This window comes from Lithobates pipiens, unplaced genomic scaffold, assembly GCF_037356315.1.
Source record: "Lithobates pipiens isolate NorthernLeopardFrog02 unplaced genomic scaffold, aLitPip1_a1.2 Scaffold_8, whole genome shotgun sequence".
NCBI classification, from domain to species: Eukaryota; Metazoa; Chordata; class Amphibia; order Anura; family Ranidae; genus Lithobates; species Lithobates pipiens.
The window spans coordinates 447274667-447301734 of NW_027507903.1; the positions used below are offsets into that span (position 1 = coordinate 447274667).

A 27068-nucleotide genomic window follows, 5' to 3' on the forward strand; every position below is an offset into this window, starting at 1 on the left:
CATGATTAAATAAATGTCAGAAATGTTTGTGGTACTGTGTGCTATTTCCTCTCTGTGTCACGGAATAATGACTCCTGAGTACAATATAAAAGAAGTGGGACTTAGTGGGAACACAGTGTGAAGCAGAAACAGCTTTCCTCTACAGGCAGCAGAGAGGGGATTAAGAAATAATTGAAATATGTAGGCGGTTTCCTCCTATATAAATTAATGCTGTGGATCAAATTCAGTCTGAAGAGTAAAGCAGATGGGGAATCAGAAGCTGAAATGGGCCAAGTGATTTGTGGCAATTTCTCTGTATTTCTTTTCTACCGCTTGCTTGACAGACACTGACAAGGACAGCCATCTATCTGTCTCATCATTCTATCTATCTATCTATCTATCTATCTATCTATCTATCTATCTATCTATCTACACAAGCCTTTGGCCTGTCTATGCCCCTGTTGCCCGACCTATGGCCTGGGATCCACACGTGGCCATTGGCACATGTTGTATTGCCCCCAGGGTCCCTACAGACAGTGGTCTGTGTTTCCTTTACGTAGGCGCTTTCTTTGGCCAGTGAAGAAATACATCCTTTAGAAAGACGTATTGTAGTCAAATTTTTTGTTATATTTCTTCCACAATATTTTTTATTTTCTGTGCTGTCCCTTTTTTTCTCTCACTATTTTTTTTCTTCTGATCTTTTATCTTGGCTTTGCCAGAGACAAATCTCAAATGTGGCACAAGTAATTTTTAAGGGGGCTATAGGGAGCAAAAAGGTGGAAGCTATCTTTCTATTTATAAGATAAAGTGAAAAATAAATAACTAGGTAGCCACATTAGAAATATTATGGTTTGATGATGCCACTGTAACCATACACAGGCCTATCAATGTCTTAGTCTAGGTTTATATCTCTAGTGTTTGCTGCAGGGGGCGTTTGCGTGAGCACATGGGCTGCTGAAACACGAGGAAATGTCTCTGTTCCTTTTCGGGAAACTGCAGTCAAAGCATCATGGAGCTCTGCACACTTCGCCACATTTCCCCATGTTTTGGCTGCTCAAGCAAACACACGTACAATTTATTTGCATTCCCGCACCTGCAATATTGTGAATGTAGCCATAAAGCTCATTTGAAGTGAAAACGATATGAAGTCAGATTGTGGGTTAGTCTAAGTCTAGAATAGTTAACTGTTTTTGTCACTGTACACCTGAAAACTTCAGTTCAGAACTGTCTGAGACTACCATCCTGAACACAGGACTCAAATTTCTTCTGGACACTGGGAGAGCCCAAACCCCAGGACCACCCAATTGCTTCCAATTTAGTCATGCTTGAGGTTCTTTTATTCGAGAGCAGGGATCCACAATCCCAACCCACACATGGTTGCACTAATGGGCACAAGGATCGTTTCCCACACCTTCATCCCTGGGGAACATAGACAGCTACCAGCTGATTGAACTACATCACTACACCAAATCCACCTGCACATATGTGCCATCTCCACTCTACCATATTCATCACTTACCTTTCATCTCAAACATTTCAAAGAATAGAAAAATCCAAACCTGTCAGCTATGAAGTTAGTTGCTTCTTTGCTACTTTACTTATATCTGGTCAAGAACTTTAACAAGAACTTTGCCCCTTTAAGAGTAGCTCGGGTGTTCTACTTAGGGGTTACAGCCTGTAATTTACAGGTAAACTTTCTTCTTTCTCTACCCTCCAAGTAGGGGTCATTTTTTCCCAACAGGGTGCTCACAGAGCATGACAGAGTCCCATTTTCCAGCCCACACTGGGGGAATTTCTCTCCAGTTACTCCTCTGGACAAACTCTTCTCTTCCTTTTCCAGTTCCTTGCAGAAAAGCTCACAGCCCAACCTTTCAACCTTTACAATCTGGCTTTTAGCAGTGCCATGTAGAGAAATTGACTCCCTCCTTCCTGGGTCCTTAGCTACGCAGTTCTTTCTTATTTGACACAGGCCCAAAATGGCCAACTGAAGAGTCTGGTGTTTAACTGTGGCACAAACCTCCTCAAGATGGAGCGCAGAGCCCTCAGCAGAGGACACATTAGTCCTAACCTGGGCCCCCAGCTTTCCCTCCCCCTCATCCCCACTGCCAGCAACAAGAGATCAGTACCTTATTTAAAAGAATCTTACACAGATGGAATTGGGGTATTCTATACATCTAGTAGTACCAAGGAGAACTTCATAGACCTCTCACCAAAGAAAATAACAATAGGTTCTAACACCCTGTTGCAAGATAGATATTGTGCCAACAACCTTTATTTTTAAAGTCTTCCCTCTTTTGACCTGTTTTGGCAGTTATGGAGTGTTTTCATATTCCACATCTGTTGTGAATTTCCATGGTCTTAGAGTTTGATTGTGTCACTAGTTTATTAATCATCTCTTTATGAGAGCTCTGTTAGCTCTATGAAATTGTGTCCCAGTTCCCTGGATGGGATATTGTGCTTTCAAGGGTTGCCAGGTGTTTCTAATTAAGCTTCTTGTCCCCCTATCTTTACGACAAAGCCCTATGGGTGAAACGGGTTAGAGGAGTGGTCTTAGATGAGGACTCTCAAAGTCAAGCTTGTGGATATCCTTCCTAATAAATATGGACACCAGTGATCCCTCATGTGTGCAATGTCTTTCTTCTTAGCACCTGGCTTGTGAGCAGAGATGGCTTGTATAACCCCCCAGTGCCCGGGTATGAAGTGGCAATAGGTTTAATTTTTATAAGCTGCTAATACTGTAGTTACCTTCTCTTACTCCCCCATTGCCCAGTTCGGCTACAATTTAAGGGTTCATGCACACTGGGCTTAAAAAATACTGCTTCTATAGGAATGTTGTGTTTTGCTTGTAGAAGCTGCTCAACGTTAGGGTTACATTGAGCAGCTTCTACAAGCAAAACACAAAATTTCTTATAGAAGTGCGTCCATGGACATTAGGACGTTTAGAGGCATTTAAGCTCAGTGTTTACAGTCCGCAAAAAACACCTTCTGGACTGCGTTTTTAAGAGGAGTTTTTCTGGCAGGAAAAAAAAAGACTAAGTGCATCTAAATGTGCCTAAACATGTGTTCAAAAATGCTCTATATGAGTGTTTTTTTCTACCAAAAGAACTGCCATTTTTGTAAGTATTGTGTGCATGGACCCTTAGGGCTAAATTAAGGTGTTGGGTGTTTAGTTGGCTGCCAAAATATTCCTCTTGCAATGATCCCTCATCCCCACCACAATAATCTTCTGGTGCAGTGGGGGTTAAACACCCCCCTCAAAAAACGAAAAATCATCAGGAATATAACTTGATGTCAATAGGATGTGTACCTTGTGCTGATGCCTCTTCTTTTAGGTGAAATCCTCCTCCATACATGAATCAGCCCCTCCTGCTGCCGTCATCTTCCAGTGCAGCAGGAGTTAATAGAACTGAGGAATTTTTGCAGGCTGTCATCAAGCTCCACCATTCATAGAGACTATATTACAGCTTCTATGAAGGAAACACGATCCAGGAATGGAGGGAGCTGACCTTCCAATCATGCAACCGTTTTCCATTCATGGATGGGTCCTCTTTTGCAGATCTACTGATCCAATCCTATAAGTGGCTATCATTACTGTCTCAGAAAGTTTTTGTTGTTTTAGCCAAACCTTTTTTTAATCTGTTCCAGCTTTTTTTTTTTCCAAATCTTGGAACCCAAACTGCTAGCTATAAAGGACAATAAACCTTGTTCAACACTTCATCCAGGGAACACAACCACAGGAAAAAAGCTCACCTTATGGTAGTGTAGCTTTTTTTTGCCAATTTACTACAATTCTCAGATGCAAGCCCCTTTAACCCAATTTCCCACAACTTTCTGGGTTCCGGGATATAGCCAGGGAAGATATGTTTTCCCAGTTTCCCTCCCTAATGAGCTCAGAGTGGCCATATATGAGGCAGAGGGAGTTGGGCAAGTGATCTGCAGCGAGCTCATCCCCAATTGCTACCAGAGTGCTATAGTTCCAGTTGGGTATCTCTGTGTCCTTGGATACTGGATCCCTCTAGCTGTTCATCTGTGTTACCAGAGCTACCGTAGACTTCAATGAGAGGGAAGCGGTTACAAGGATTATCGCTAGCAATCATATTCTGAACTGTTTTATTGAAATAGGTACTCTCAACTCTTGACTATCTGTTATAGAGGCTTACCCTGCTACCCTGTCTTTTCCACAGAGACGTTGTTGTGAAGAGTCCATTTTGTTTAAGCTTTCGCAATATGTTTTGTATTATTTTGAAATGTATGCATACTCTTTTTCCATCCTGACCCTGATTTGCATCATTGATTTTAATTTGTTTAGTAAGTTGCAATTTGCAGTTACTCCCTGTTTGAACATTTAGCTGATTACCTATTTTGTTAACCTACTAACAGTCCTGTCAAAGTCCCTGTTTTGTTATTTGTTGTTGGAATCAAAGGAATCAAACAAAGCAGCCGGATTCAGTGTTTGCACTTTCTTTCATCCCTGTACTTGGCCTGCTTTCTTGAAAATATTCATGGGTAGAGCTATGCGACAGTTATATCCGATATAATCACTGATGAGGGAGATCTGGAACAGTGCTCTGTGAGGCAGGCAGACAGTCATTATGTTATCATTATAAAGTGCTTTTTATGGTTAGGAAAGGAATCTAGACTCCATTATAGACAGGAAGAAGACTTTTTTTTTAGATGGCGAAAGCCTGGATAAATAGCCACATATATGTATTAAAGACAAATACGATAAACGGATAATGATTTTTCTTCACTTACCCATATGTTTCCGACAGTCACTGCTATGGTCTACTTCCCACTGTGGATAAGTAGGTGTGCAAAAAGCACAAAGAAACACCTCATCAAACCAATTCCTTTCTGCAAAGTGTTTTGAAAGAGCCATTACTAACATTATAACGTTTTTAATGGACTAATAATGGACATTAATAACATTATTAATGGACTATTATTATTAATCTAGGCTTTCACCATTGTAGAAGAAAAATGTCAGGCTCAGAAATAAGAATTTTACCATCCATAATCAGGGCTGTATTTATCAGTAGCCACTTGGGGGGCCAGTGTCTAGGGCAGTGATTCTAAACTAGGGTTCCTCCAGAGGTTGCTAGGGGTTCCTTCAGCACTGGGAAATTTCTGTCTCTGAGATAAGTTCCCAATCACACATTGATCTTTTTAGCTATCTGTAAGGAGGCAATTCTTCCCAATGACCACAAGTGTAAGGACCATTCTTCCCACTGACCATCACACTATTGTATCACAAGTTGTAGATTTCTAATTTTTAGCAGGGGTTCCCCGAGACCTGAGAACTATTTCAAGGGTTCCTCTTTGTTGAAAAGGTTGAGAAAGGCTGGTCTAGGGCAACAGGGTTGGAACCAGTCCCACAGAAATTACAAACTGTGATAAATCTCTCCTTATTTCCCTCTCCTCTTCTGGGCATCTTTGGACACTGGTGACTAAATCAACAAGGGAACTGTAGGATAAAGTTTGTGTAGAGTATGTCAAAGGAGTCAGAGAACTAAACTTTAATTTAAAGTAGAACTATAGGCAAAAGTTTTTTTTAGGATTTTAAAATCCCACCCACCACAAAAAATAAATAAATAATATCTTTGTCCCATTGCGGAGATTTACCTTCACTTCCTGCCCCATAGACAAACAGGAAGTGAGAGGAAATCCCTGCAAATTAAGGCGAAACTCTTGGGGACCCCCTAGTTACTGGTGACCTGGGGGTCCCCAAGAGTTACTATTACTTTTCTTGGACAAACCAAAATGTGGGATTTTTTTTAACTTTCACCTTCAATGATGATGGTAAACAGGACAAATAGAGAGGGTGAATCTCCCTAATAGGAGCACAGACAGCAATAAAAACTGACACGTATTCTAATCCAGTGGTCTCCAAGCTGTGGCCCAGGGCCCGGATGTGGTCCTTTGCTTGCCTTTATCTGGTCCTTAAGGCACTATTTCAACAGCTGACACCAATGATGGGGCACTATTCCCCCTACTAACACCATCAACAGGGCACTATTTTTCATATGGATACCCACAATGGGGCACTATTTCTCCTATTAAAACCAATAATGAGGCACAGATATTGGAGCTTTGTTTACTCCCACTGGCCACATTCTGGCCCCTTTAAAGCTTGAAGGATAGTAAACTGGCCCTTTACTTACAAAGTTTGGAGACCCCTGTTCTAATCCCTCTCTACCCTATCCAAAACATTAAAAAAAAATGCTTTTAGATATACTTTAAGAAACGTAAAACCATTTCTCTTTTCTCTCACATGTTGGTGTGTACCTGCTTGGTGTGTAAGCAGGTTTTCTCATAAAGTGCTTTCTAGTATAAATTTTTGCAAAAATAATCATATGATACGATGGTAAGTACCAATAGAGTTTGTACCAATAGACATCATCATTTAGGTGACCTAGGGCAGCACAATATCCAAATATAGGCCTACTCATAATATTTACATGCAATGTTATTCCAAAGGAAAATCGTATTAAATGTATCTAAACCTAAAGTGTAACTAAAGGCAAAACTTTTTTTCCCATCATTTTGGATAGAGTAAGCATTCATATCCTGTTCAATAGGCAAAACAGAAAGTGGAAGGAAATTCCTCTAAAGGGGGGTGGGGGAGCCTGGTGTGTCACCAGGGTCACCAGAACTAGTGTCCCCATTGGAAGATTTTCTCTCTATTAGTGTTCTGAATTCAACCTACACTTTGGATGATAACGGAAAACAGGGCAAATAGAGAGGATGAATCTTCCTAATGGGGGCACAAGTGGCAGTAAAAACAGTCAGGGGTTCTATTTCCTCTTCACTCTATCCAAAACTTTAAAAAAATGTTTGCCTTTAGTCACATTTAAAAAAAATTGTATTTGTTTCTTCTGCCTAATATCATCTGACGAAGCAAAAGCATGCAAGGACCCCAAAAATATTGTCAGGATTCACTCTCTCTGCCTATTGGTTATGAGAAAGCCTCAAAAGATTAATTTAAACAAGATACCATCATCTCAATTTAGACATGAGAAAAGAGGGGAGCATATAGCTCAGCAATAGGAAAAAAACTCTGGGGGAAGATTTCCTAAAACCAATGGGAACAGTGGGGACTATTGCAGTATCTAATGGTAATCAATAACGAATTAAAAAAAAAAATTGATTGAATTTTATTGAAAATAACAGAAGTAAAGAGAGAAACAAATACAGACAATAATCGAACTAACAAAATAATAATCAATCCATAAAATGGACAATGTCATACAAAGGGTGGTTGAAAGCCCCATGCAGGAGTTTTTTTTTACATAGATGTAGAGTAGACGTATGGCTCGACCGGTTTCGCGGCAAAAAAAACGCTTCCTCAGGAGACGTCACCTACAATGTCTAACATACACAAGAGAATGATAGTTCAATAATTACAAATAAATATTTGACAATTTTGGAAAAATGTTCATAGCTATTAAAAAATAGATACAATAAGACCAGAGGTAATACCCATGAGAAATCTTATTTTATTTTATAATCTTTTTTATCTGTAGTGCAAAGTGTGCCCTCCTACGTATCACCCCCCGTGCCCGCTCCCAGGGGGGGCACCCTAATTTAGGGTGTCTCACATTTTGTCGTCTCTATGTCGAGGGGTAAAAAAGTCCTTGGGTGAGTCATGATTTTCTCATGGGTATTACCTTTGGTCTTATTGTATCTATTTTTTAATAGCTATGAACTTTTTTCCAAAATTGTCAATTATTTATTTGTAATTATTGAACTATCATTCTCTTGTGTATGTTAGACATTGTAGGTGACGTCTCCTAAGGAAGCGGCTTTTTTGCCACGAAACCGGTCGAGCCATACGTCTACTCTACATCTATGTAAAAAAAAACTCCTGCATGGGGCTTTCAACCACCCTTTGTATGACATTGTCCATTTTATGGATTGATTAATATTTTGTTAGTTCGATTATTGTCTGTATTTGTTTCTCTCTTTACTTCTGTTATTTTCAATAAAATTCAATCAATTTTTTATTTTTTAATTCGTTATTGATTACCATTAGATACCACAATAGTCCCCACTGTTCCCATTGGTTTTAGGAAATCTTCCCCCAGAGTTTTTTTCCTATTGCTGAGCTATACGCTCCCCTCTTTTCACACCCTCTCAGCCTAATTGACAACTTAATTTGCCTCTGCATTTCTGGCTGAAAGCAAGAACCAGCCATGCCCATCCCCTTACCAGCCTGTAGCTCCAGCCAGCACTGGAGGAGCAGAGAGGAGTAGGGAAATCCCTGTGGGGGACAGTGATGAAATAATAAACATTTATTATGTTATTCACCCTGGACTTCTCCTTTAACCACTTCAGCTCCAGAAGATTTACCTCCCTTCATGACCAGGCCATTTTTTGCGATACGGCACTGCTTTATTTTAACTGACAATTGCGTAGTCAAGCGACGCTGTACCCAAATAAAATTGTCCCTTTTTTCCCCACAAATAGAGATTTCTGTTGGTGGTATTTGATCACCTCTACGGTTTTTATATTTTGCACTCTAAACAACAAACAACCGACAATTTTGAGGAAAAAACAATATTTTTTACTTTCTGCTATAAAACATATCCAATAAAAAAATGTAAAAAATTGAATGTCATCATCAATTTAGGCCAATATGTATTCAGCTTCTGTACATATTTTTGGTAAAAAAAAAATCCCAATAAGCGTATATTGATTGGTTTGTGCAAAAGTCATAGCATATATTTATGAAAATTGTTGTTTATTTTTATTTTTTTACTACAGTAGTAATGGTGGTGATCAGTGAGATCAGCGACTTATAGCAGGACTGTGATATTGTCTCGGACAAATTGGGCACTAACTGACACTTTTGACACTTTTTTGGGGACCAGTGACAATAATACAGTGATCAGTGCTAAAAATATGCACTGTCACTGTACTAATGACGCTGGCTGGAAGGTGATCACTTAAAGAGGAATTAAACCCTGATGGGTTTACTTCCTCTTTCATTCCCTGCAAAGGTAAAGCATAATGGACTGCTATGCATCGCATAGTAGTCCATTATGTGTCACTTACCTGACACTGGAGCCAGAGAAGTCACCGCTGTCCCCTGTATTCTGGAGCATCCATGTTCTAGGTGGGTCTCGCTGCTCAGCCGCTCATTCGATGAAGCCGCGATGACATCACTCCCGTGCATGCGCACGGGAGCCGCCACTCTCGGCATGTCGCCGTTGACAGCGGTGCCTGTCTTTTGGCAAATATCTCCTAAACCGTGTAGGTTTAGGAGATATTTCTTGGACCTACAGGTAAGCCTTAATCTAGGCTTACCTGTAGGTCAAAGTGGTTTGTAAGGGTTTACAACCACTTTAAGGGGTGAGCAAGGGGTTAACTGTGTGCCTAGCCCCATGTAAATAGTATTCCTGGTGCTTTCGTATTTTTATACTAACGTATTGCAAAATGAGACTGTACAACCTAGATTAATACGAGGAGGGGGCTTGGAAAAATCACATGTCCAGCATAAAAGGGGATATCAAAAGGTCGTTGCCATTTTCTCAGTACCACAGGAAAACTTAGGCCGGCCATAGACAGTTTGAATCTTGGCCGGTTCATGTTAAACATATGATGTGTGATTTTTCCAAATTCCCTCCTGCTCTTGATCTGTGTGTGGGCAGGCTGAATGTACCAACAACCAGCCTGCCAGATTTGCTTGCGATTATCCCCCCCCCTCCCCCCCCCGCCAGAGCCAGACAATTGCTTGGCAGGAGGGACTCCCCTGTTAGCACTGACTGTGTTGATGTGGGAATCATGCAAATGTATTTATTAAAAGTCCATCGAGTCCAACCTATGTGTGTGATTATATATCAGTATTACAGTGTATATTTGTATATCTCTGTATATTGTGGTCATTCGGGTGCTTATCTAATAGTTTCTTGAAACTATCAATGCACCCCGCTGAGACCACCACCTGTGGAAGGGAATTCCACATCTTTGCCGCTCTTACAGTAAAGAACCCTCTACGTAAGGTTAAACCTCTTTTCTTCTAATTTTAATAAGTGGCCACATGTCTTGTTAAACGTCTTTTCGTGAATTTTTTTTATCCCTATTGTGGAGTCATCCTCACCAGTATGGTATTTGTATACAGAAATCATACCCCCTCTCAAGCGTCTCTTCTCCAGAGAGAATAAGTTCAGTGCTCACAACCTTTCCTCATAACTAACATCCTCCAGACCCTTTATTAGCTTTGTTGCTCTTCTTTGTACTCCATTTCCAGTACATCCTTCCTGAGGATTGGTGCCCAGAACTGGACAGCATACTCTAGGTGCAGCCGGACCAGAGTCTTGTAGAGCAGGAGAATTATCATTTTATCTCTGGAATGAATCCCCTTTTTAATGCATGCCAATATTCTGTTTGCTTTGTTAGCAGCAGTTTGGCATTGCATGCCATTGCTGAGCCTATCATCTACTAGGACCCCCAGGTCCTTTTCCATCCTAGATTCCCCCAGAGGTTCTCCCCCCAGTGTATAGATTGCATTCAAACACTGAAAAGTTTCAGTCTTTTAAAGCGGGATTCCACTGCTTAGAACGTTTTTTTGGATTAGGCATAGTCACAATCAATATTCTTAATAAGCATAGCACTTACTTGTAGTGTTTCTGCAAACAGCAGCATGCCTTTGTCCGCTCAGAAATGACTTTATAAAACCGTCTCCTGACGGTTTCCATTTTGCCTGTGGGCATGTGAAGCCCACAGGCATCCTCTTCCGGGAGAGTGTGCTCCAAAATGACCAGCATGCACCGCCCGTTCTATGCAAGATCTCGCGCATGCGCAGTCTGAGCAATCTCGAGCGGCGTCAACAGCTCCGGTTGCCATGACAACGGGTGTTGTCGTCGGAAGTCCCGCCCCGTTGTGATGGCAACGGAGATAAACCCTCTGAACGTGGGTGTCGTGATGACGTCACTTCCCTTCTCTGCCTCGCGCGGGATCTCCAGCCTATGCACACCACAGACTCCTGGGAAAAAAAATAAAGATCCCAGGAGCCCATGCGGCAGACCGGAACAAGTGACCTGGCGATTAAGCCCCGCCCCTTTCCGCATCGGCTCCTCCCCTTTCCGCAATTCACTGTGGCAGAAAATTTAAAATAGAAAAAAAACAGAGGAAGACAGCTGAAAGGTAAGGGGGTTACCTAGCGTTTAGGGAAGGGGGGATCACATAGACCTAGGAGTGTATTTTAGGGTGGACCTCCGCTTTAAGCAGATGATGACCTTGGGTAGTGTCTAAACAAAATAGGACACTGCCCCTGCATGGGCAAGACACAGCGTCAATTTTATGGACAATTCCAGGGATCTTCAAAATTGTATTTGCACAATATAGGGAGCCATGATATGAAAATGACTTGTATAGCAATTATATATGTTATATCCTTTTATAAATAGCTTTAATTGTATACTCAACTGCTGTCTAAATCTTCTTTATTGTCCTCTGCAGGGGGCCTCTTCCCAAACCAGCAATCCCAGGAACATGCCGCCTTTCGTTTTGCATTGTCGCAGCTGTTGGAGCCCCCAAAGCTTCTGCCCCAAATTGATATTGTGAATATCAGCGACAGTTTTGAAATGACCTACACCTGTAAGTACCCAGATAAACCATTAAGAGCTGATTTGCATCTTATAATGTCCAATTTATATATATTTTTTTTTTCCAGTGGCCATCTATTGGCAGCTCTTGTACTGAGTACAAGAGGTGCAAATGCTTTAAGCTGTTTGCTGTAGCAGAACGCAAGGCGCTTATCTTAATTAAAAAGTATTTACTAAAAGTCTCTTGGCTAAAAAAGATAATGGAAAAGGAGCTGAAAAAAAATATGTCGTGTTTATCCTGAAGAAAAGGCTAATTAAAGTTGAAGGCTAAAAAAAAAAAAAAAAAAGTTTAGATTATTTTTAATTGAAAGTTGTTAAAGGCCAACACTTGCTAAATGCACAAACGGAACATTAGAGATTTTTTTCAGCACTTTGTTCTTACTCTCCAAACCATTCCATCTGCACTGCTATATAACTGCAGAATATCAGGGGGGAGATGTCACTTCCCATAAACTCTGATACACTCCCTGCCACTTCCCTATTTCCTTCCTGCTCTTGTATTGACTTCCCTATCTCCTGCCTGCTCTTGTATTAACTTCCTTATCTCCTTCCTGCTCTTGTATTGACTTCCCTATCTCCTTCCTGCTCTTGTATTGACTTCCCTATCTCCTGCCTGCTCTTGTATGGACTTCCCTATCTCCTGCCTGCTCTTGTATTGACTTCCCTATCTCCTTCCTGCTCTTGTATTGACTTCCTTATCTCCTTCCTGCTCTTGCATGGACTTCCCTATCTCCTGCCTGCTCTTGTATTGACTTCCCTATCTCCTTCCTGCTCTTGTATTAATTTAATTATCTCCTTCCTGCTCTTGTATTGACTTCCCTATCTCCTTCCTGTTCTTGTATTGACTTCCCTATCTCCTGCCTGCTCTTGTATTGACTTTCCTATCTCCTGCCTGCTCTTGTATTGACTTTCCTATCTCCTGCCTGCTCTTGTATTGACTTCCCTATCTCCTTCCTGCTCTTGTATTGACTTCCCTATTTCCTGCCTGCTCTTGTATTGCCTTCCCTATCTCCTGCCTGCTCTTGTATTAACTTCCCTATCTCCTTCCTGTTCTTGTATTGACTTCCATATCTCCTGCCTGCTCTTGTATTGACTTTCTTATCTCCTGCCTGCTCTTGTATTGACTTCCCTATCTCCTGCCTGCTCTTGTATTGACTTTCTTATCTCCTGCCTGCTCTTGTATTGACTTTCTTATCTCCTGCCTGCTCTTGTATTGACTTCCCTATCTCCTGCCTGCTCTTGTATTGACTTTCTTATCTCCTGCCTGCTCTTGTATTGACTTTCTTATCTCCTGCCTGCTCTTGTATTGACTTCCTTATCTCCTGCCTGCTCTTGTATTGACTTCACTGTCTCCTGCCTGCTCTTGTATTGCTATGGAATTTTACCACTTGATAGAGGCATCCTTCTCTATGTGCAATGTGGTTGATTTACTAAAACCATGGCGTGCAAAATCTGGTGGAGCTCTGCATAGAAACCAATCATCTTCCAGTTTTTATTGTTAAACCTTAACTGAACAAGCTGAAGTTAGAAGCTGATTGGCTACCATGTACAGCTGCACCAAAATTTGCATGCTCCACTTTTAGTAAATCAACCCCCTAATTTTTCCCTGCTCACAGCAGTGTTCCAACTACAAGTCTAATTTCTACTTTCAGATGGCACATGGTTACACATAAAAAAAATATTTATACATTTTTGAAGAAATGCATAAGTTCAAGAAAATGTGCTTTTCATATGAAGTGTTTATTTAAAACAATATTAAACCCCAAAGCAAACATTTATTATATTGCAGCTTGCCAATTCTTAGATGTTTTGTCTGTATTATCTTTCTCTTTTAGACTTTCTTTCCTTTATTTTCACCTAGAGAGCCAGCCAGTAAGTCTGTTGTATTTCAACAGGACAAGCTGTCTTGCAAATGTAGTACTGTAGTTGGATTGTTGAGACAAACCATTTACCACTGACAGGGGTGCTTATAATAACTACCTTTTATTTATTTGCGTATGTAAAACCTTTCTACTAAAAGTAAAAAAACTGTTGCTACAACTGCTTGTGTAACTACAGTGAGAGCTGAATTTTGTCTTGAATGTGTTAGTGTATCTAAATCTGCTAGTACATCTAACACTCCCTTTTCCCCAGATTGACAATGCTGCAGACCAAAGGTGTCCCTGTGCTCCTTCATCCAGAGTGAAGGTACTCTAATACAGAAGGTGTGTCACTGGCCAGATCACCAGGTGAAAACATAGGGGGTTATTTACGAAAGGCAAATCTACTTTGCACTGAAAGTGCACTTGGAAGTGCAGTCGCTCTAAATCTAAGGGGTAGATCTGAAATGAGTGGAAGGTCTGCTGATTTTATCATCCAATCATGTGCAAGCTTAAATGCTGTTTTTATTTTTCTTTGTCCCCCTCGGATTTACAGTGACTTTACTTCCAAGTGCTCTTTCAGTGCAAAGTGGATTTTCCTTCAGTAAATAGCCCCCATAGTCTTAAAGCTTAAAGTATAAACAAGGCTGCATTCACACCTAAACGTTTAGTTTCAGGTGAAAAGTCGTGCGATTCTTGCCACAATTTTGTACAGGTCAAAAGGTCACCAATGTAAAAAGCAGAAAAACGCCTGTAATCTGCCCAAAAAGAAGCTCGTGTACTTTTTTGAGCTTCAGGCATTTTGCTTCAGGCGACAGAACAATCAGATGTGAACAGGGACCATTTAAATGAATGGGATTTTACTTGTTGGGCGTTTTGGAACTTTTGAGATGAGCGTTTTAAGAGATGAAAACGTTCAGGTGGGAATGGGCCCTTAAGGTAAAACATTTTTTTTTTTTTTAGTTTTAGTTTTGGATAGAGTGCAGGAAAATAAGAATGCTTGGCAGTTTTTATTGCTGTCTGCACCCCCATTAAGGAGATTCACCCTCCCTATTTGTCCTTTTTACCATTATCATTGAAAGTGAAAGTAAAATAATATCTCTATTTTTGGGTTGTCCCCAGAAAAGTAATAGACGGGAAATCTACCAAAGAGGACACTACTTCTGGTGACCTGTGGGTCCCCCTAATTTGTGGAGATTTCCTCTCACATCCTGTTTGGCTATGGGACAGGAAGTGAAGGGAAATCTCTACAATGGGACACAGATGACGAGAAAAAAATGACAGTGGCCTCTTGCCCCCAAAAATGTTGCCTTTAGTTACACTTTAAAAAAGAAAACAAATGCAGCCTCCACATCTAATGATTGGCAAGCTGTAATATATAACATTTTTGGCTTTGGGTTTAATACCGCTTCCTAGATTCAGTTTACCATCTGCAGTTTTTTTCTCATCATCAGCTTATTAGTGCTTACTTCCACAGTAGCTTTCAGTAAAATAAGGTAGCTTTGTGGTTGAACTTGATGTTCCAAGAACTTAGCTGTAAGAAGGGTGCAGTTGAACCCACCTTATCCCAAAACTCTTGTATCTATCAACTGAAAGTAAAATGTTTGGCCGAGTTGATTTTTCCTCATTGTGGAAATGCTTGGACAGATAGATAAGCGTCTGCATGTCTGACTGTCCTCTGACGTCTATGGGTACCCTAAGATCATGGAAACTCCCCTGGCTATAGGTAGATTTCTCTGAATTACAGAGATGCATTCAAAAAACCATCATAGGTCAAAACTTTTAGCCTACTTGTTTATACTATACCCAATAAAATCAAACTTTATTATAGATGTAAAGGTTAGGGGTATAGGAGTCTTAAATCTTTGCAGCAATTCGTATCTGATCATTTTTCTTAGCAATTTATAGAATCATATTGGTATTTATTACTTTCAATTGACTGCTATTCTGAATTTGACTTTTGTGTACCTTTCTAGGTCAGGGATATGTGAATCCTGAAAATTTTAAGTGATTTTGGATCATGTTTTTCCACTTCAATATGTGAATCTTTTTAATTAGCTCATAGGCAGTTGCTTCACTGTTGACTGATTTTGGTTATAGGAAGTCATTTTATCTGCCTTTTGTAATGAAGTAAATATTCTGTTTGCCTAAATATGGAGTTAAGTAAAAAAAAAAAAAAAAGTATCAATTCTAATTCAATTTCCAGCTCTAAACCAAACTCCCACCTCTGAAAATGCTGCTACTAACATGCACCTGGATGAAGCCATCCGCCAGAATATTATAGTAGCCCTGAACTAAAGATAATACGATTTACTGTGTTATAGGGAACATTTAGAAATGTTAATTGTGCCTAAACAGTATCCTGAAAAATATAAAGTTTCTCTGAAACACTTCTTGAAAATTAGCAGTGCACTACCTGGTATGTGAGGGTACCTAGGCACTCCTATGTCTACAGCCTATTAGCATATATCTGCAGTGTGAGATCTAAGGCACCGCTCTCTCTAACTGCTAGTAGCAGGAGATTTGGTGTGAGATGTGGTGATGTGGCTTCTGTGCTGATCATTATTTTCATTGCTGGAGGTTGTGATATGAGGAAGCGAAATCCTGCCGCTATCAAGATGGCCACCCGCACACAAAGAAAGAGTATACAACAAGGTAAATCAGTGATAGGGAAAAGGATCAGCTGCAGGAAGACCATAGCTTCCAGATTTGAGTTCCTCTTTAGCCCTAGATGGGATTATTTTTACAGTGGAGTTCCATCCAAAACCTTTTTTTCTGCTTTTGCATAGAGTAGGGATGTATCAGAACCTCAGAACGTAATCACTGTCTGTTCCTCTCTGGGGAAATGTCACCTATTGCTCCAAGCAATTGCTAGAACTGAGACAAAAAAGTGATGGGAATTCCATAATTTTAGTCGTCAAAAGCAAAGGAGTAGAGGGGAACTTTACAATGAGGGCACTTCAAGGGACAAAGGTGGACTATCCCCACAGTTTAGGGCAATTTTATTCTCCCTTAAAAGAGTAGTGTCAAAGCTTTTTTGGTCATACTTGTCACGTGGGTCATGGGAGTGCACTTACTTTTCTGTGACTCAGAATCAGCCAACGGCAGGTTAAAGACTACTTTCAGCTGACATCACAGGCTCTGAAAGGATCCTGACCATCAGTGGCGTAAACAGTAAAAACCCCCTTCCCCGGTTGGTCGGGTCTGGAGCACTTGCCCCATCTATGGTGGGCAGTGCTTCTCCCAGGCTTCACCGCCAGCTTCCCTTGGTCGGTGGTGATGGCTTTCCCTTCCCCTGCTCTCCATGGGCATTACGGCGGCTTCCGTTTTCCTCCTTGGCGGCCGATTGTGACTCTTCTCTTTTCGGCCAATCGTAAAACGGGTCTGAGACCTGCTTCTGATTGGCCTGATTGAGGATCAGTGTTACAACAGCAAATATTGAGGATCAGTGTTACAATGCTCTGTGCCACAAGCCCACCCTATTTTGAAGCATATTAGAGCCTATGGCTTTAATTAGGTGCTTCAAAAAACACCCCCGCCTCTATAATTCAGGTGCCCCGCATCCTAAAAGGGGTCGGACACATGAATAGGGGGTGGCCGTGGCAGCCGTTGATAGATCCATGCTATGCATTAATCTATCTATTATTCATATAGGGGGTGGCGTGGATAGAGGAGGCTGCGCCCAGGCGCCCCTAACGGACGGGCCACCACTGACACCATTCTGTCAGGATCCACCCAGCCACCCAAGTGACAATGCTAGCTGGCCACTCCTGCTCCTTCTCATGCCTGGCTCTCCAGTGAGCACCAGAGAGGCAAAACAGAGAATGGTGACTGACAGTGATAAAACTGTGCGCAAAAAATAAACGTGTTTCCTAGCACATGATTGAGTATTTAAAGTGAACACAGCTTGACCTCATTCACTAAGCTCAGTAAAAGTTCACTTTGAAAAGCAAACGTTCTAATTATTAAAGTTCTTTAATCAAACCTATTGTGTCACGCTGAGCAAATTGTTATCATTTTCTCACTAAAGCAGCTATTCCCAATCTCAGGGATTCTCACAAAATCAGCTCTTCTCTGTATCAGGAATCCCTAGAATGGTCACTCTGTGAATTCACCAGGGGCGGACTGACCATTCAGCCACTCGGGCACTGCCCGAGGGCCCCGGGCCACTAGGGGGCCCCATCAGGGTTGCCAGCCTCGGTAAAAGCAGGGTCATTATGTAAAAATCTGTGTTTTTTTTAAATCTGCCTCTGAAATGTACCTTACCGACATCCTTTTGTTCTATCTGTGTATACTGTGTACATGTATGTGTAAGCTGTGTGATTGTATACTGTGTGTGTGTTTGTGTATACTGTGTGACCCCATAATCCCTCATTGCCTGTGGGCCCCATGATTTCCTATTGCCCAGGGGCCCCATGAGTTGTCAGTCCGCCCCTGGAATGCACCATACATCAGGCAACGGCTCCTTCCATGAGAAGGTAATTACAGGGCAGGAGTTACTATCAGGCATGGCAAGTTGTGCCTATAGGCAAAAGAGGAAAAGAGACTTTAGCCATAGTTTACATTTTTCTCTTCAATCATAAAAATACAATATTCTCCTATAAGTTTATATATACAAAGTTACAATGTTTTAGATTAGGACCAGTAAAACAATGAACTAGTCAATGTAAAAGAGGAGATTCTAGCATGACCAGTGTAGTTCAGAGGTACCCAACCTGCCTCTTACTGCTATACCACTTGTACTCCAACATCCCCATTTCTTACCCTATTAAAATGATGAGACCACACCTTAATTTTGGAGTATAAATGGCCATAGTAGCCTACTTATTATTCACACCATATAAATAACTCCAATATCAAATATATACCAAATTATCACCTCCATAACAACTTGTTTAACTCCAGTCTGTTGGTCTTTGACGGCACCCTCGAACTCCAACACATTATCCACCAATACACTGCGGGACCTTTTTCCACACGATAGGCCTCCAGCGGATAATCAGTTCGGAGACAACCCCCTTCCCGCAGTGCAACCATTACAGTATTCCAGCTAACCTTTCGCTGGAATACACCGGAGGGGCACATACTACCGATGAGCCCCCCACCCCTTTCCATCACATATGTTTACTGCCACCGTCAAAGACCAACAAAACACCGCCAATCCACAGCTGCCATGATGACCATCTGCCATGCCCCTGAAAGAAAGAAAACACATAAACCAACAAACACAGACAACATATAGGGAGGGTGGGTGGGAAAAACTGCCTCCTCCTTTCTTTCTCCACAACTTTCTGTTCCCCAGCCAAGCTCTGCCTCCTCCTTATATATTACCACTCCCCCTTGGACTTTACTCACTGTCCCCTCCCCTCTTATCTCTTCATATTAACCCATGCATTGTCTCCCCTAAACACATGGTCATGCCCGGCCCTGCACTACTTTTTCTTTTCTCTCTTTTCCGTTCCAGGCCTCACTGAAGGGATGATGCATTAAGTTCTAAAGGATGTGTGCTTACAGCAGTGGTTGTCAACTAATGAAATATAGGGGCCTTAACTGTGGCCATGGATGTCAATGAAAGACCACACATAATGTTCTTTGCTATTACCCCTTCACAAACTAATGCTACCACTCCCACTACTGACTGTTTGGGTCAAAGGGATACACAAGAAGCACTAAAAAGCCTTTACATGATGGAAATACAGCTCTGTGCAGGTTCATTACTTTATCACAAAATCCCTTTACTGGGGTTGTTGGGTTTGCAGGGAGGGGTTAGTAGCTAACCTGAACAAAACCCCCCGATTTTGGATTGTAATGATACAGAAGGGCCTAGTTTTTCCTACTTAGTAGATCCTGTCCACCAGAAGATCAGCAGACTCTTGTGAAGTGGATGTTTCATTATTCGTTCATCTGTAGTGTTCAAGATAGTACTAATTCTAGGGATTATTAGTCACATTAAGCTTAAATCAATAAACCATTAGAATGTATTTAAGGAGCAAGTAAATAGATTACTGGACACTAGATGGTGATCTATCAATAGCTATTGTATGGCTAATTGAAATAAATTGTGCACAGGAAATACTAAAATGCATACATGAAAGGAAATACCCCAAAAAATAATTAAAGTACTAAAGAAGAAAACGGATCTGCCATTGCTGACCTCCTTAATATAGTTTTTTGCCTGGCTGTGTCTGAGAAGCTACCATTCACACCAGTGGGACTTGACAGGTCCAAATTGCTTGTCAAAAGCAATGGAACTGTTTAAATTGCTGTGACGTTGACTTTGCGGTGCCACGCCGATTTGAAAAAGAAGTTCCTGCACTATTTATCAGGTGTGACTTGCATAAACATCTGTGCATGAAGTCACACAGGTGTGAGACAAGCCACACCTGAAGTCGCACTGACATGCACCTTTGAAATTGTGCGTATTTAAGTGAAGTCGAATTCGGTGCGAGTGGGGTCTTAAAGTACTTTCTGAGTCACCCAACAAAAACAGGTGAGCAACAAGTGAGGTCAATGAAGTGAGCAGTGGGGCATTAGGGGCACCCGGGCACCGCCCCCCTCTCTCCTCTCCACCCCCATAGTCGCCGTGGCCACCCCCTATTAATGGCACCCGGTCCCTTTCAGGGCACCGGGTGCATGAATTACATGGCATGGGCTCTAATAGACTTCAAAATTGGGTGTTTGGAGAAACCTGATCTAGGGCAAGCATGCAAGTCAGGAAAGTCAGAGTAAAGTCAAAAATCTTTATGAATGTGCTTGTTCCAGGTCAGTTCCAGACTGATGATTAGACTGACAGCCAGGCTGCTAGTATTTTCAGGAATTTTAGCAATTGCCACGTTTATTTAAACTATTGACAAGGGTTAAGGGCCCAGAATTTGTTTTAATTTATAGTAAAGGCTCCCAGCTTTCACAAAGAAGTGATTACTTGTACAGATGGACAATTTTTAAAGCATTATCTACAAACAATTTGGGTATCGTAGTGTTTTGTGGGCACACACAATTTTGAGGCTTGACTATTTAACCAAAGAAACAAAAACAAATTGAGATTATATTGCTTTTATGAACTAAAATTATTTTTAATTTTATTTTTTGCTAAAAACAGCTGTGGAAATATCGTACCACATTAAAAATTGCAACTACCATTCTTTTTTATTCCTCTGCTTTCAGAAAATGTGTAATGTTTGAGGTTTTAGGCAAACTTTCAAAAATATATATTATAGCATGTGTATGAAAAGCGCAAAGTGATACTAAAGCCTAACTTTTTTTATTTAATTGCGTCCTTGTTTGTATTTTACCTTAAAGTAGAAGTTCTGCCTAAAACTAACTAAGGCCGCGTACACACGGGCGGACTGTTCGCCCAACTTTGTTTGTCAAACAGTTTCGGCAAACAGTCCGCTCAAAATTAGCATGGACGGACATGGCCACACACGGCACTTTTTGAGCGGACTGTTTCAGCGAACTGTTTGCCAAACAGTTCGCTCAACTTTTGAAATGAACGGACTCGCCCACGTAAGGCGGAGGCAAATCCGCCCATTTCGAGCGCGTGTACAGGTAGGCGGGGCCCGCGAAGGAGACGTCGCGGGCTCCGCCGCCTGGAATGGACTTAAAGGGGAACCCCAACGCCGAAAAAAATCGGCGTGGGGTCCCCCCAAAGTCCACAACAGACCCTTGTCCGAGCACGCTACCCGGCCGGCCAGGAAAGGGGGGCGAGTGAGCGCGCCCCCCCTCCTGAGCCGTACCAGGCCGCGTGCCCTCAACATGGGGGGTGCCTTGGGGAAGGGGGGGCCGCGCGGCCCCCCCACCCCAAAGCACCTTGTCCCCATGTTGATGAGGACAAGGGCCTCTTCCCGACAACCCTGGCCGTTGGTTGTCGGGGTCTGCGGGCGGGGGGCTTATCGGAATCCGGGAGCCCCCTTTAAGAAGGGGGCCCCCGGATACCGGCCCCCCACCCTATGTGAATGAGTATGGGGTACAATGTACCCCTACCCATTCACCTGTGAAATAAAGTACAAAAAAAAACACAACACAGAGAAAAAATATTTTATTGCACAGCTCCAGGGGTCTTCCGTCTTCGGGGGTCTTCTCGCCGGACTCCTCCGCTATCTTCGTGTAGCTCTTTTACTAGCGGAGGAGCCCGGCTTTCTTCCTCCCCGCCGCCGGCCTCTTCTCCCGACTTCGGGGGTCTTGTCCCCCTCTTCGGTTCTTCTGCCGGGCCACCGCGCCTTCTTGTAGCTCTTTTGCAGGCGGTGGCCCGGTCTTCTGTCGCCGCTGCCTTCCGTTCTTCTGTCGCCGCCTTCGGTTCTTCTGCCGGGCCACCGCGCCTTCTTGTAGCTCTTTTACAGGCGGTGGCCCGGTCTTCTGTCGCCGCTGTCGCCGTCGCCGCCTTCCGTTCTTCTTCTTCTTCTTGTTCTTCTTCTTCTTCCCCAGGAGATGTTGACACGTCGCTCTCTCCGGCCGGAATGCCAGAGCCGCGCTGTGCGGTCACTTATATAGTGACAATGGGGCGGTGTCACATGGTATATGTCACATGGGTTGGTCACATGGGTTGATGTCACATGGGGACTATGACATCGTAAGGGGGCGGGGTCACCATGTGACCAACCCATGTGACATATACCATGTGACACCGCCCCATTGTCACTATATAAGTGACCGCACAGCGCGGCTCTGGCATTCCGGCCGGAGAGAGCGACGTGTCAACATCTCCTGGGGAAGAAGAAGAAGAACAAGAAGAAGAAGAAGAACGGAAGGCGGCGACGGCGACAGCGACAGCGGCGACAGAAGACCGGGCCACCGCCTGTAAAAGAGCTACAAGAAGGCGCGGTGGCCCGGCAGAAGAACCGAAGGCGGCGACAGAAGAACGGAAGGCGGCGGCGACAGAAGACCGGGCCACCGCCTGCAAAAGAGCTACAAGAAGGCGCGGTGGCCCGGCAGAAGAACCGAAGAGGGGGACAAGACCCCCGAAGTCGGGAGAAGAGGCCGGCGGCGGGGAGGAAGAAAGCCGGGCTCCTCCGCTAGTAAAAGAGCTACACGAAGATAGCGGAGGAGTCCGGCGAGAAGACCCCCGAAGACGGAAGACCCCCGGAGCTGTGCAATAAAATATTTTAACCCTGTGTTGTGTTTTTTTTTGTACTTTTTTTCACAGGTGAATGGGTAGGGGTACATTGTACCCCATACTCATTCACATAGGGTGGGGGGCCGGTATCCGGGGGCCCCCTTCTTAAAGGGGGCTCCCGGATTCCGATAAGCCCCCCGCCCGCAGACCCTGACAACCAACGGCCAGGGTTGTCGGGAAGAGGCCCTTGTCCTCATCAACATGGGGACAAGGTGCTTTGGGGTGGGGGGGCCGCGCGGCCCCCCCTTCCCCAAGGCACCCCCCCATGTTGAGGGCACGCGGCCTGGTACGGCTCAGGAGGGGGGGCGCGCTCGCTCGCCCCCCTTTCCTGGCCGGCTGGGTAGCGTGCTCGGACAAGGGTCTGTTGTGGACTTTGGGGGAACCCCCACGCCGATTTTTTTCGGCGTTGGGGTTCCCCTTTAAGCCCATTCCAGGCGGCGGAGCCCGCGACGTCTCCGTCGCGGGCCCCGCCTACCTTCACACGCGCTCGAAATGAGCAGACTCCTCCGAGCGGGAACAGTTTGCTCATTTCGAAAGTAGCCTACACACGGGCGGACTGTTCGCTCAAACACAGTTTCAGCGGACAGTTTTTCGGAATTTCCGAAAGACTTTGTCCGTCAAACTGTCCGCTGAAACTGTCTGCTGAAAGCCCACACACGAGTGGACTGTCCGCCCAAACACTGTTCAGCGGACAAGGTTGGGCGAACAGTCCGCCCGTGTGTACGCGGCCTAACTCCAAATCTACTGGCAGCCACATTCTAAAACAAATCTATCTAACCCTGTAAAGCATAAATCACTATATGTACCTTTTCTGAAGCCGCTCTGATCCAGTCCCACTCTGTGCTGTCAGTGGTGGCTTCTCTGTGTAGGCATGTGCAGAACAGGCAGGTGACAATGGAAGCCCCATGGGTGACATTACTTTTCTGGCATTTTCCAGCCATTGACAGCCATCTCTTTCACACTGCATCTGCCGCTGGAGACAGGATCGGTTGCAGAGAAGGTATGTATATCCAATTTTTGGCTTGTCTTAAAATGTTTCTGCCAATAGATTTAGAGTTAGTGTCCCACAGAAACTGCCCCAGCTCCTGTTTGTGGGTGTCTTCTTTAGTTATACGCCTAAGCGAATGACATGCACTATGCTCACTGTGCTTCCTGGGATATGCAGTTCACATATCGCAGAAGGCATAGTCCTTCATTGACAAATGAGGAGGGGGTGGGCCTAGCGTCACATCATCGGGAGGCCCATCACCTGAAGGGTCATCAGCTTCCTAATGGTGTCATACATGGCGGCACATGACTCGAGCAGTGGCATTGAAAAAAGAAGAGTATTCTGTAGGACAACACTGGATCCGCTGGGCAGGTGAGTATCTACAATGTGCAAGAACTGTGACCTGGTAATCGGGAGTTAAAAAAAAAAATGTGGACGGGAGGATAAAGATCCATTTTAATGCTATAGGACAGTAAGGTAAAAATGTTTAACCCTTAGTACTAGTTTAAAGCCCAGTTGAAGACATAGAACAGATATGCAGTAAGATAGACTTATACTAACAGCTTCTACTTTCATAGTTTTACCTCCACTTTCTTGCTACTTATTACTGTTAGAGACAATGCACTCTGAAATCAGCAAATAGTAACAGTTTAGTCAAACTTGCCTTCCTATTCCTTTGCGATACAAGTCTGTGTGAGGACACCTGAGTGGTTACTCAACTATGCCATCACAGAGCACTTGAGAGTGAGAGCAGGAGGCAGCATCTTTTTACTATTTTTTTTTATACAGAGTGACGACGGGAATTGGACGGTTTTGAAAAAAAAACAGTACTCCATAGATTTTCAACTCTAAACTAATTTATTTTTACAAAAGGTCAAGACATGCCATATGAGTTACTTATTCAGTTATGAAAAATAATGTAATTTAGATGACAACTATCCTCTTGAATGCAGCTTTCAATCCTTCCCTTGAAATTGTTCATTACTTGGGCCAACAGCTGTTGATCAATTATGAGCACTTCTTTTTGGATCGCATCCTTCAATTCATTAAAATTACGGGGTTTGTGAGTGTGCACACGGTTCTTCAGGTACTCTCATAGGAAGAAATCCCATGATGAGAAGTTGGGAGACCTTGGAGACCATGACACATCGTCGAAATGTAAAATGAGGCACCCAGGGAACATGTTTACAAGAACTTCCATTGGTGCATCGGCAGTATGTGCTGTGGCACCATCTGGCTGAAAATAAATATTTCTCATGTTTATTCGTCTTATTTGCAGTTCTCGTCATAAGAAGTTGTTCAGCATGTGAATGTAACATTCCAAGTTAACAGTTACTGTTACGCCGTATTTCTAGAAAAAATATGGACCTATAATACCAAAAGGGGCAACCACACACCACACTGTAAGGCCGCGTACACACGGGCGGACTGTCCGTCCTACTTTCGAATGAACGGACTTGACCACACATGATGACCAGACAGTCCGATGACGTGTACAGCTCGTACGACGGGACTAGAAATATGACGTCCAATACATTGCAATGCAACCTTCGGCCGTGTAAATCCTTTCTGAGCATGCGCCATACTTAGTCCGTCCAACTTGCCTACTCACGAGCGGACTTGCCTACTCACGAGCTGAAACCAAGTTTGGACGGACAATATTACGGAAATTCCGAAAGACTTAGTCCGCCAGACTGTCCGCTGAAAAAGTCCGCTGAAGCCCACACACGAGCGGATTGTCCGCTGAAACACGTTTCAGCGGACCAAGTCCGTCAGACAGTCCGCCCGTGTGTACACGGCCTAACATGAGTGGAAAGGTCTTTCTTGAGTGCGCCTAGGATTTTTGGAAACCCAGTAACTATCTTCTGCTTATTTACTGTTCCATTCAAATGAAAATTAGCATCGTCGCTCATCATGAGTATTGCGACTGGGAACGGCCCCGTGTCAACTAGCATTGAATTCTCAACTGAATAGCCGTTGCTTTATTGTGATAGACTCACCACTTCGAACAAAGCTGTCGTAAGCAAACAATGTTGTAAAGTCTACTGCTTCATTGTGACTGAATTGCCATTTCAGTGAGGGGGTGGGGGGGGGAGACACCTAGTTCGATCCCCTCCCATCATCACTTTCTGTGTACTATCTGTTCTAAAAATGTCCAACTCCTGTGGGTCACCCTGTATTTTAATATTTTTTATTGAAAAGGGTTCAGATCGTAACATATATTCCACTGAAACAATAGCCCATACTTGGGTTGTCATTACATAAAAAACATAAGTCCATAAAGTAAAAAAACAAACAAAAATAATATAGACCATCATCAAAGAGACATGTGTTAGCAATGCGATATTCTCAGGTACATAAAGTATTTACTATATTTTTTTAATATGAGAAAAGGGAATTTTAAAGCATGTTCCAGCAAAAATTATTCACAAATTACAACATGCAGGAAAACAGCACTTAAGAAAGATTAGAAAGTTTGAGACCTCAACCGTAAATTAATACTGGAGGATAAAGGCTTAATGGTACACCTACAGCCCATTTCAGCTCCTCTTTCACCAGGTTCTAATCTAATATACATTGTATCTATGTATTTTTTGACAATTATACTCTTTTCTCATTTGTCTTGGACATTCCCTTACTAATATATTACAAGAGCTGTGTGAGAAAGGTAATTTCCCCAATAGAGATGATGAATTTGTAAAGTTTATATGCAATTTGGCTAAAAAGGGTAACTGAATATGCAATGCCTCACTGCCATCACCCTCTTCATATGTATTTGATATTCACCTTGTTAGTTTTAGAAATCCACACATTGTCTTCAAGGGAGATTTAATTACCTTCAGTTTCTGTGACAAGATTTCTATATTAATATTAATTTGTATTTATCCATTTTAATGTGGCAGATTGCTGGGAAGCGGTGTTAAATTGAGAAGATAGTTATTTTAAAAATTGATATTCTTGTCATTCATGAATTATACACATGGAAGAAGCAGATAAAATCAACTTCAGGGGGGCGCATGCGCGAAGCTCGACATGGCAGACGTTCTCCCTTAGAGCTCCGCGCTCCCCGCTGCAAGATCGGATCAATATCACCCGTCTGAACCCGCATTTCGCCACGATTTCAGTCGGATCACCTTTGGGACAATACTGGCGTCTCTCGGGATGGTACTCACGGGACCGAAGGGCAAAAATAAGCCGAAACCCATCAAAGAGGCCCTGGCCCGGGCTTCTTCCAAAATGGCGGCTAAGGCCTTAGCTAAACACCACGTTGCCTCTCCTGCAGCCTCCGACCAAGCGGACAGTGGCGATGACGATGAATCGGACTCTAACCTTGGCGGTTCTCCACCTCTACCTTCTTCAGGTATGTCTCAAGCTGCCTTTTTGAAACACATGGAGACTATGCTCCAAAAAGCTCTCAAGACTACCTCAGAGCAAATAACGGACAGACTATCACGGGAAATCCGTGAAATAGGTCAGCGTACGGCTGACCTGGAGACAAGAGTTGACGATATGGAGCTCACCCT

General features: G+C 43.0%; 1 protein-coding gene across 4 annotated transcripts in view; it reads left to right on the forward strand.

Moving 5' to 3' along the window:
• The window catches only part of GRIA1 (glutamate ionotropic receptor AMPA type subunit 1), a 410043-nt gene that overhangs the window by 25321 nt on the left and 357654 nt on the right, over positions 1 to 27068 (forward strand). For all 4 annotated transcript variants that reach the window (XM_077468352.1, XM_077468351.1, XM_077468354.1 and 1 more), the window contains exon 2: positions 11440 to 11577. In XM_077468352.1, coding sequence (XP_077324478.1) covers positions 11440 to 11577 — 138 coding nt within the window. The remainder of the gene's footprint in view (positions 1 to 11439; positions 11578 to 27068) is intronic.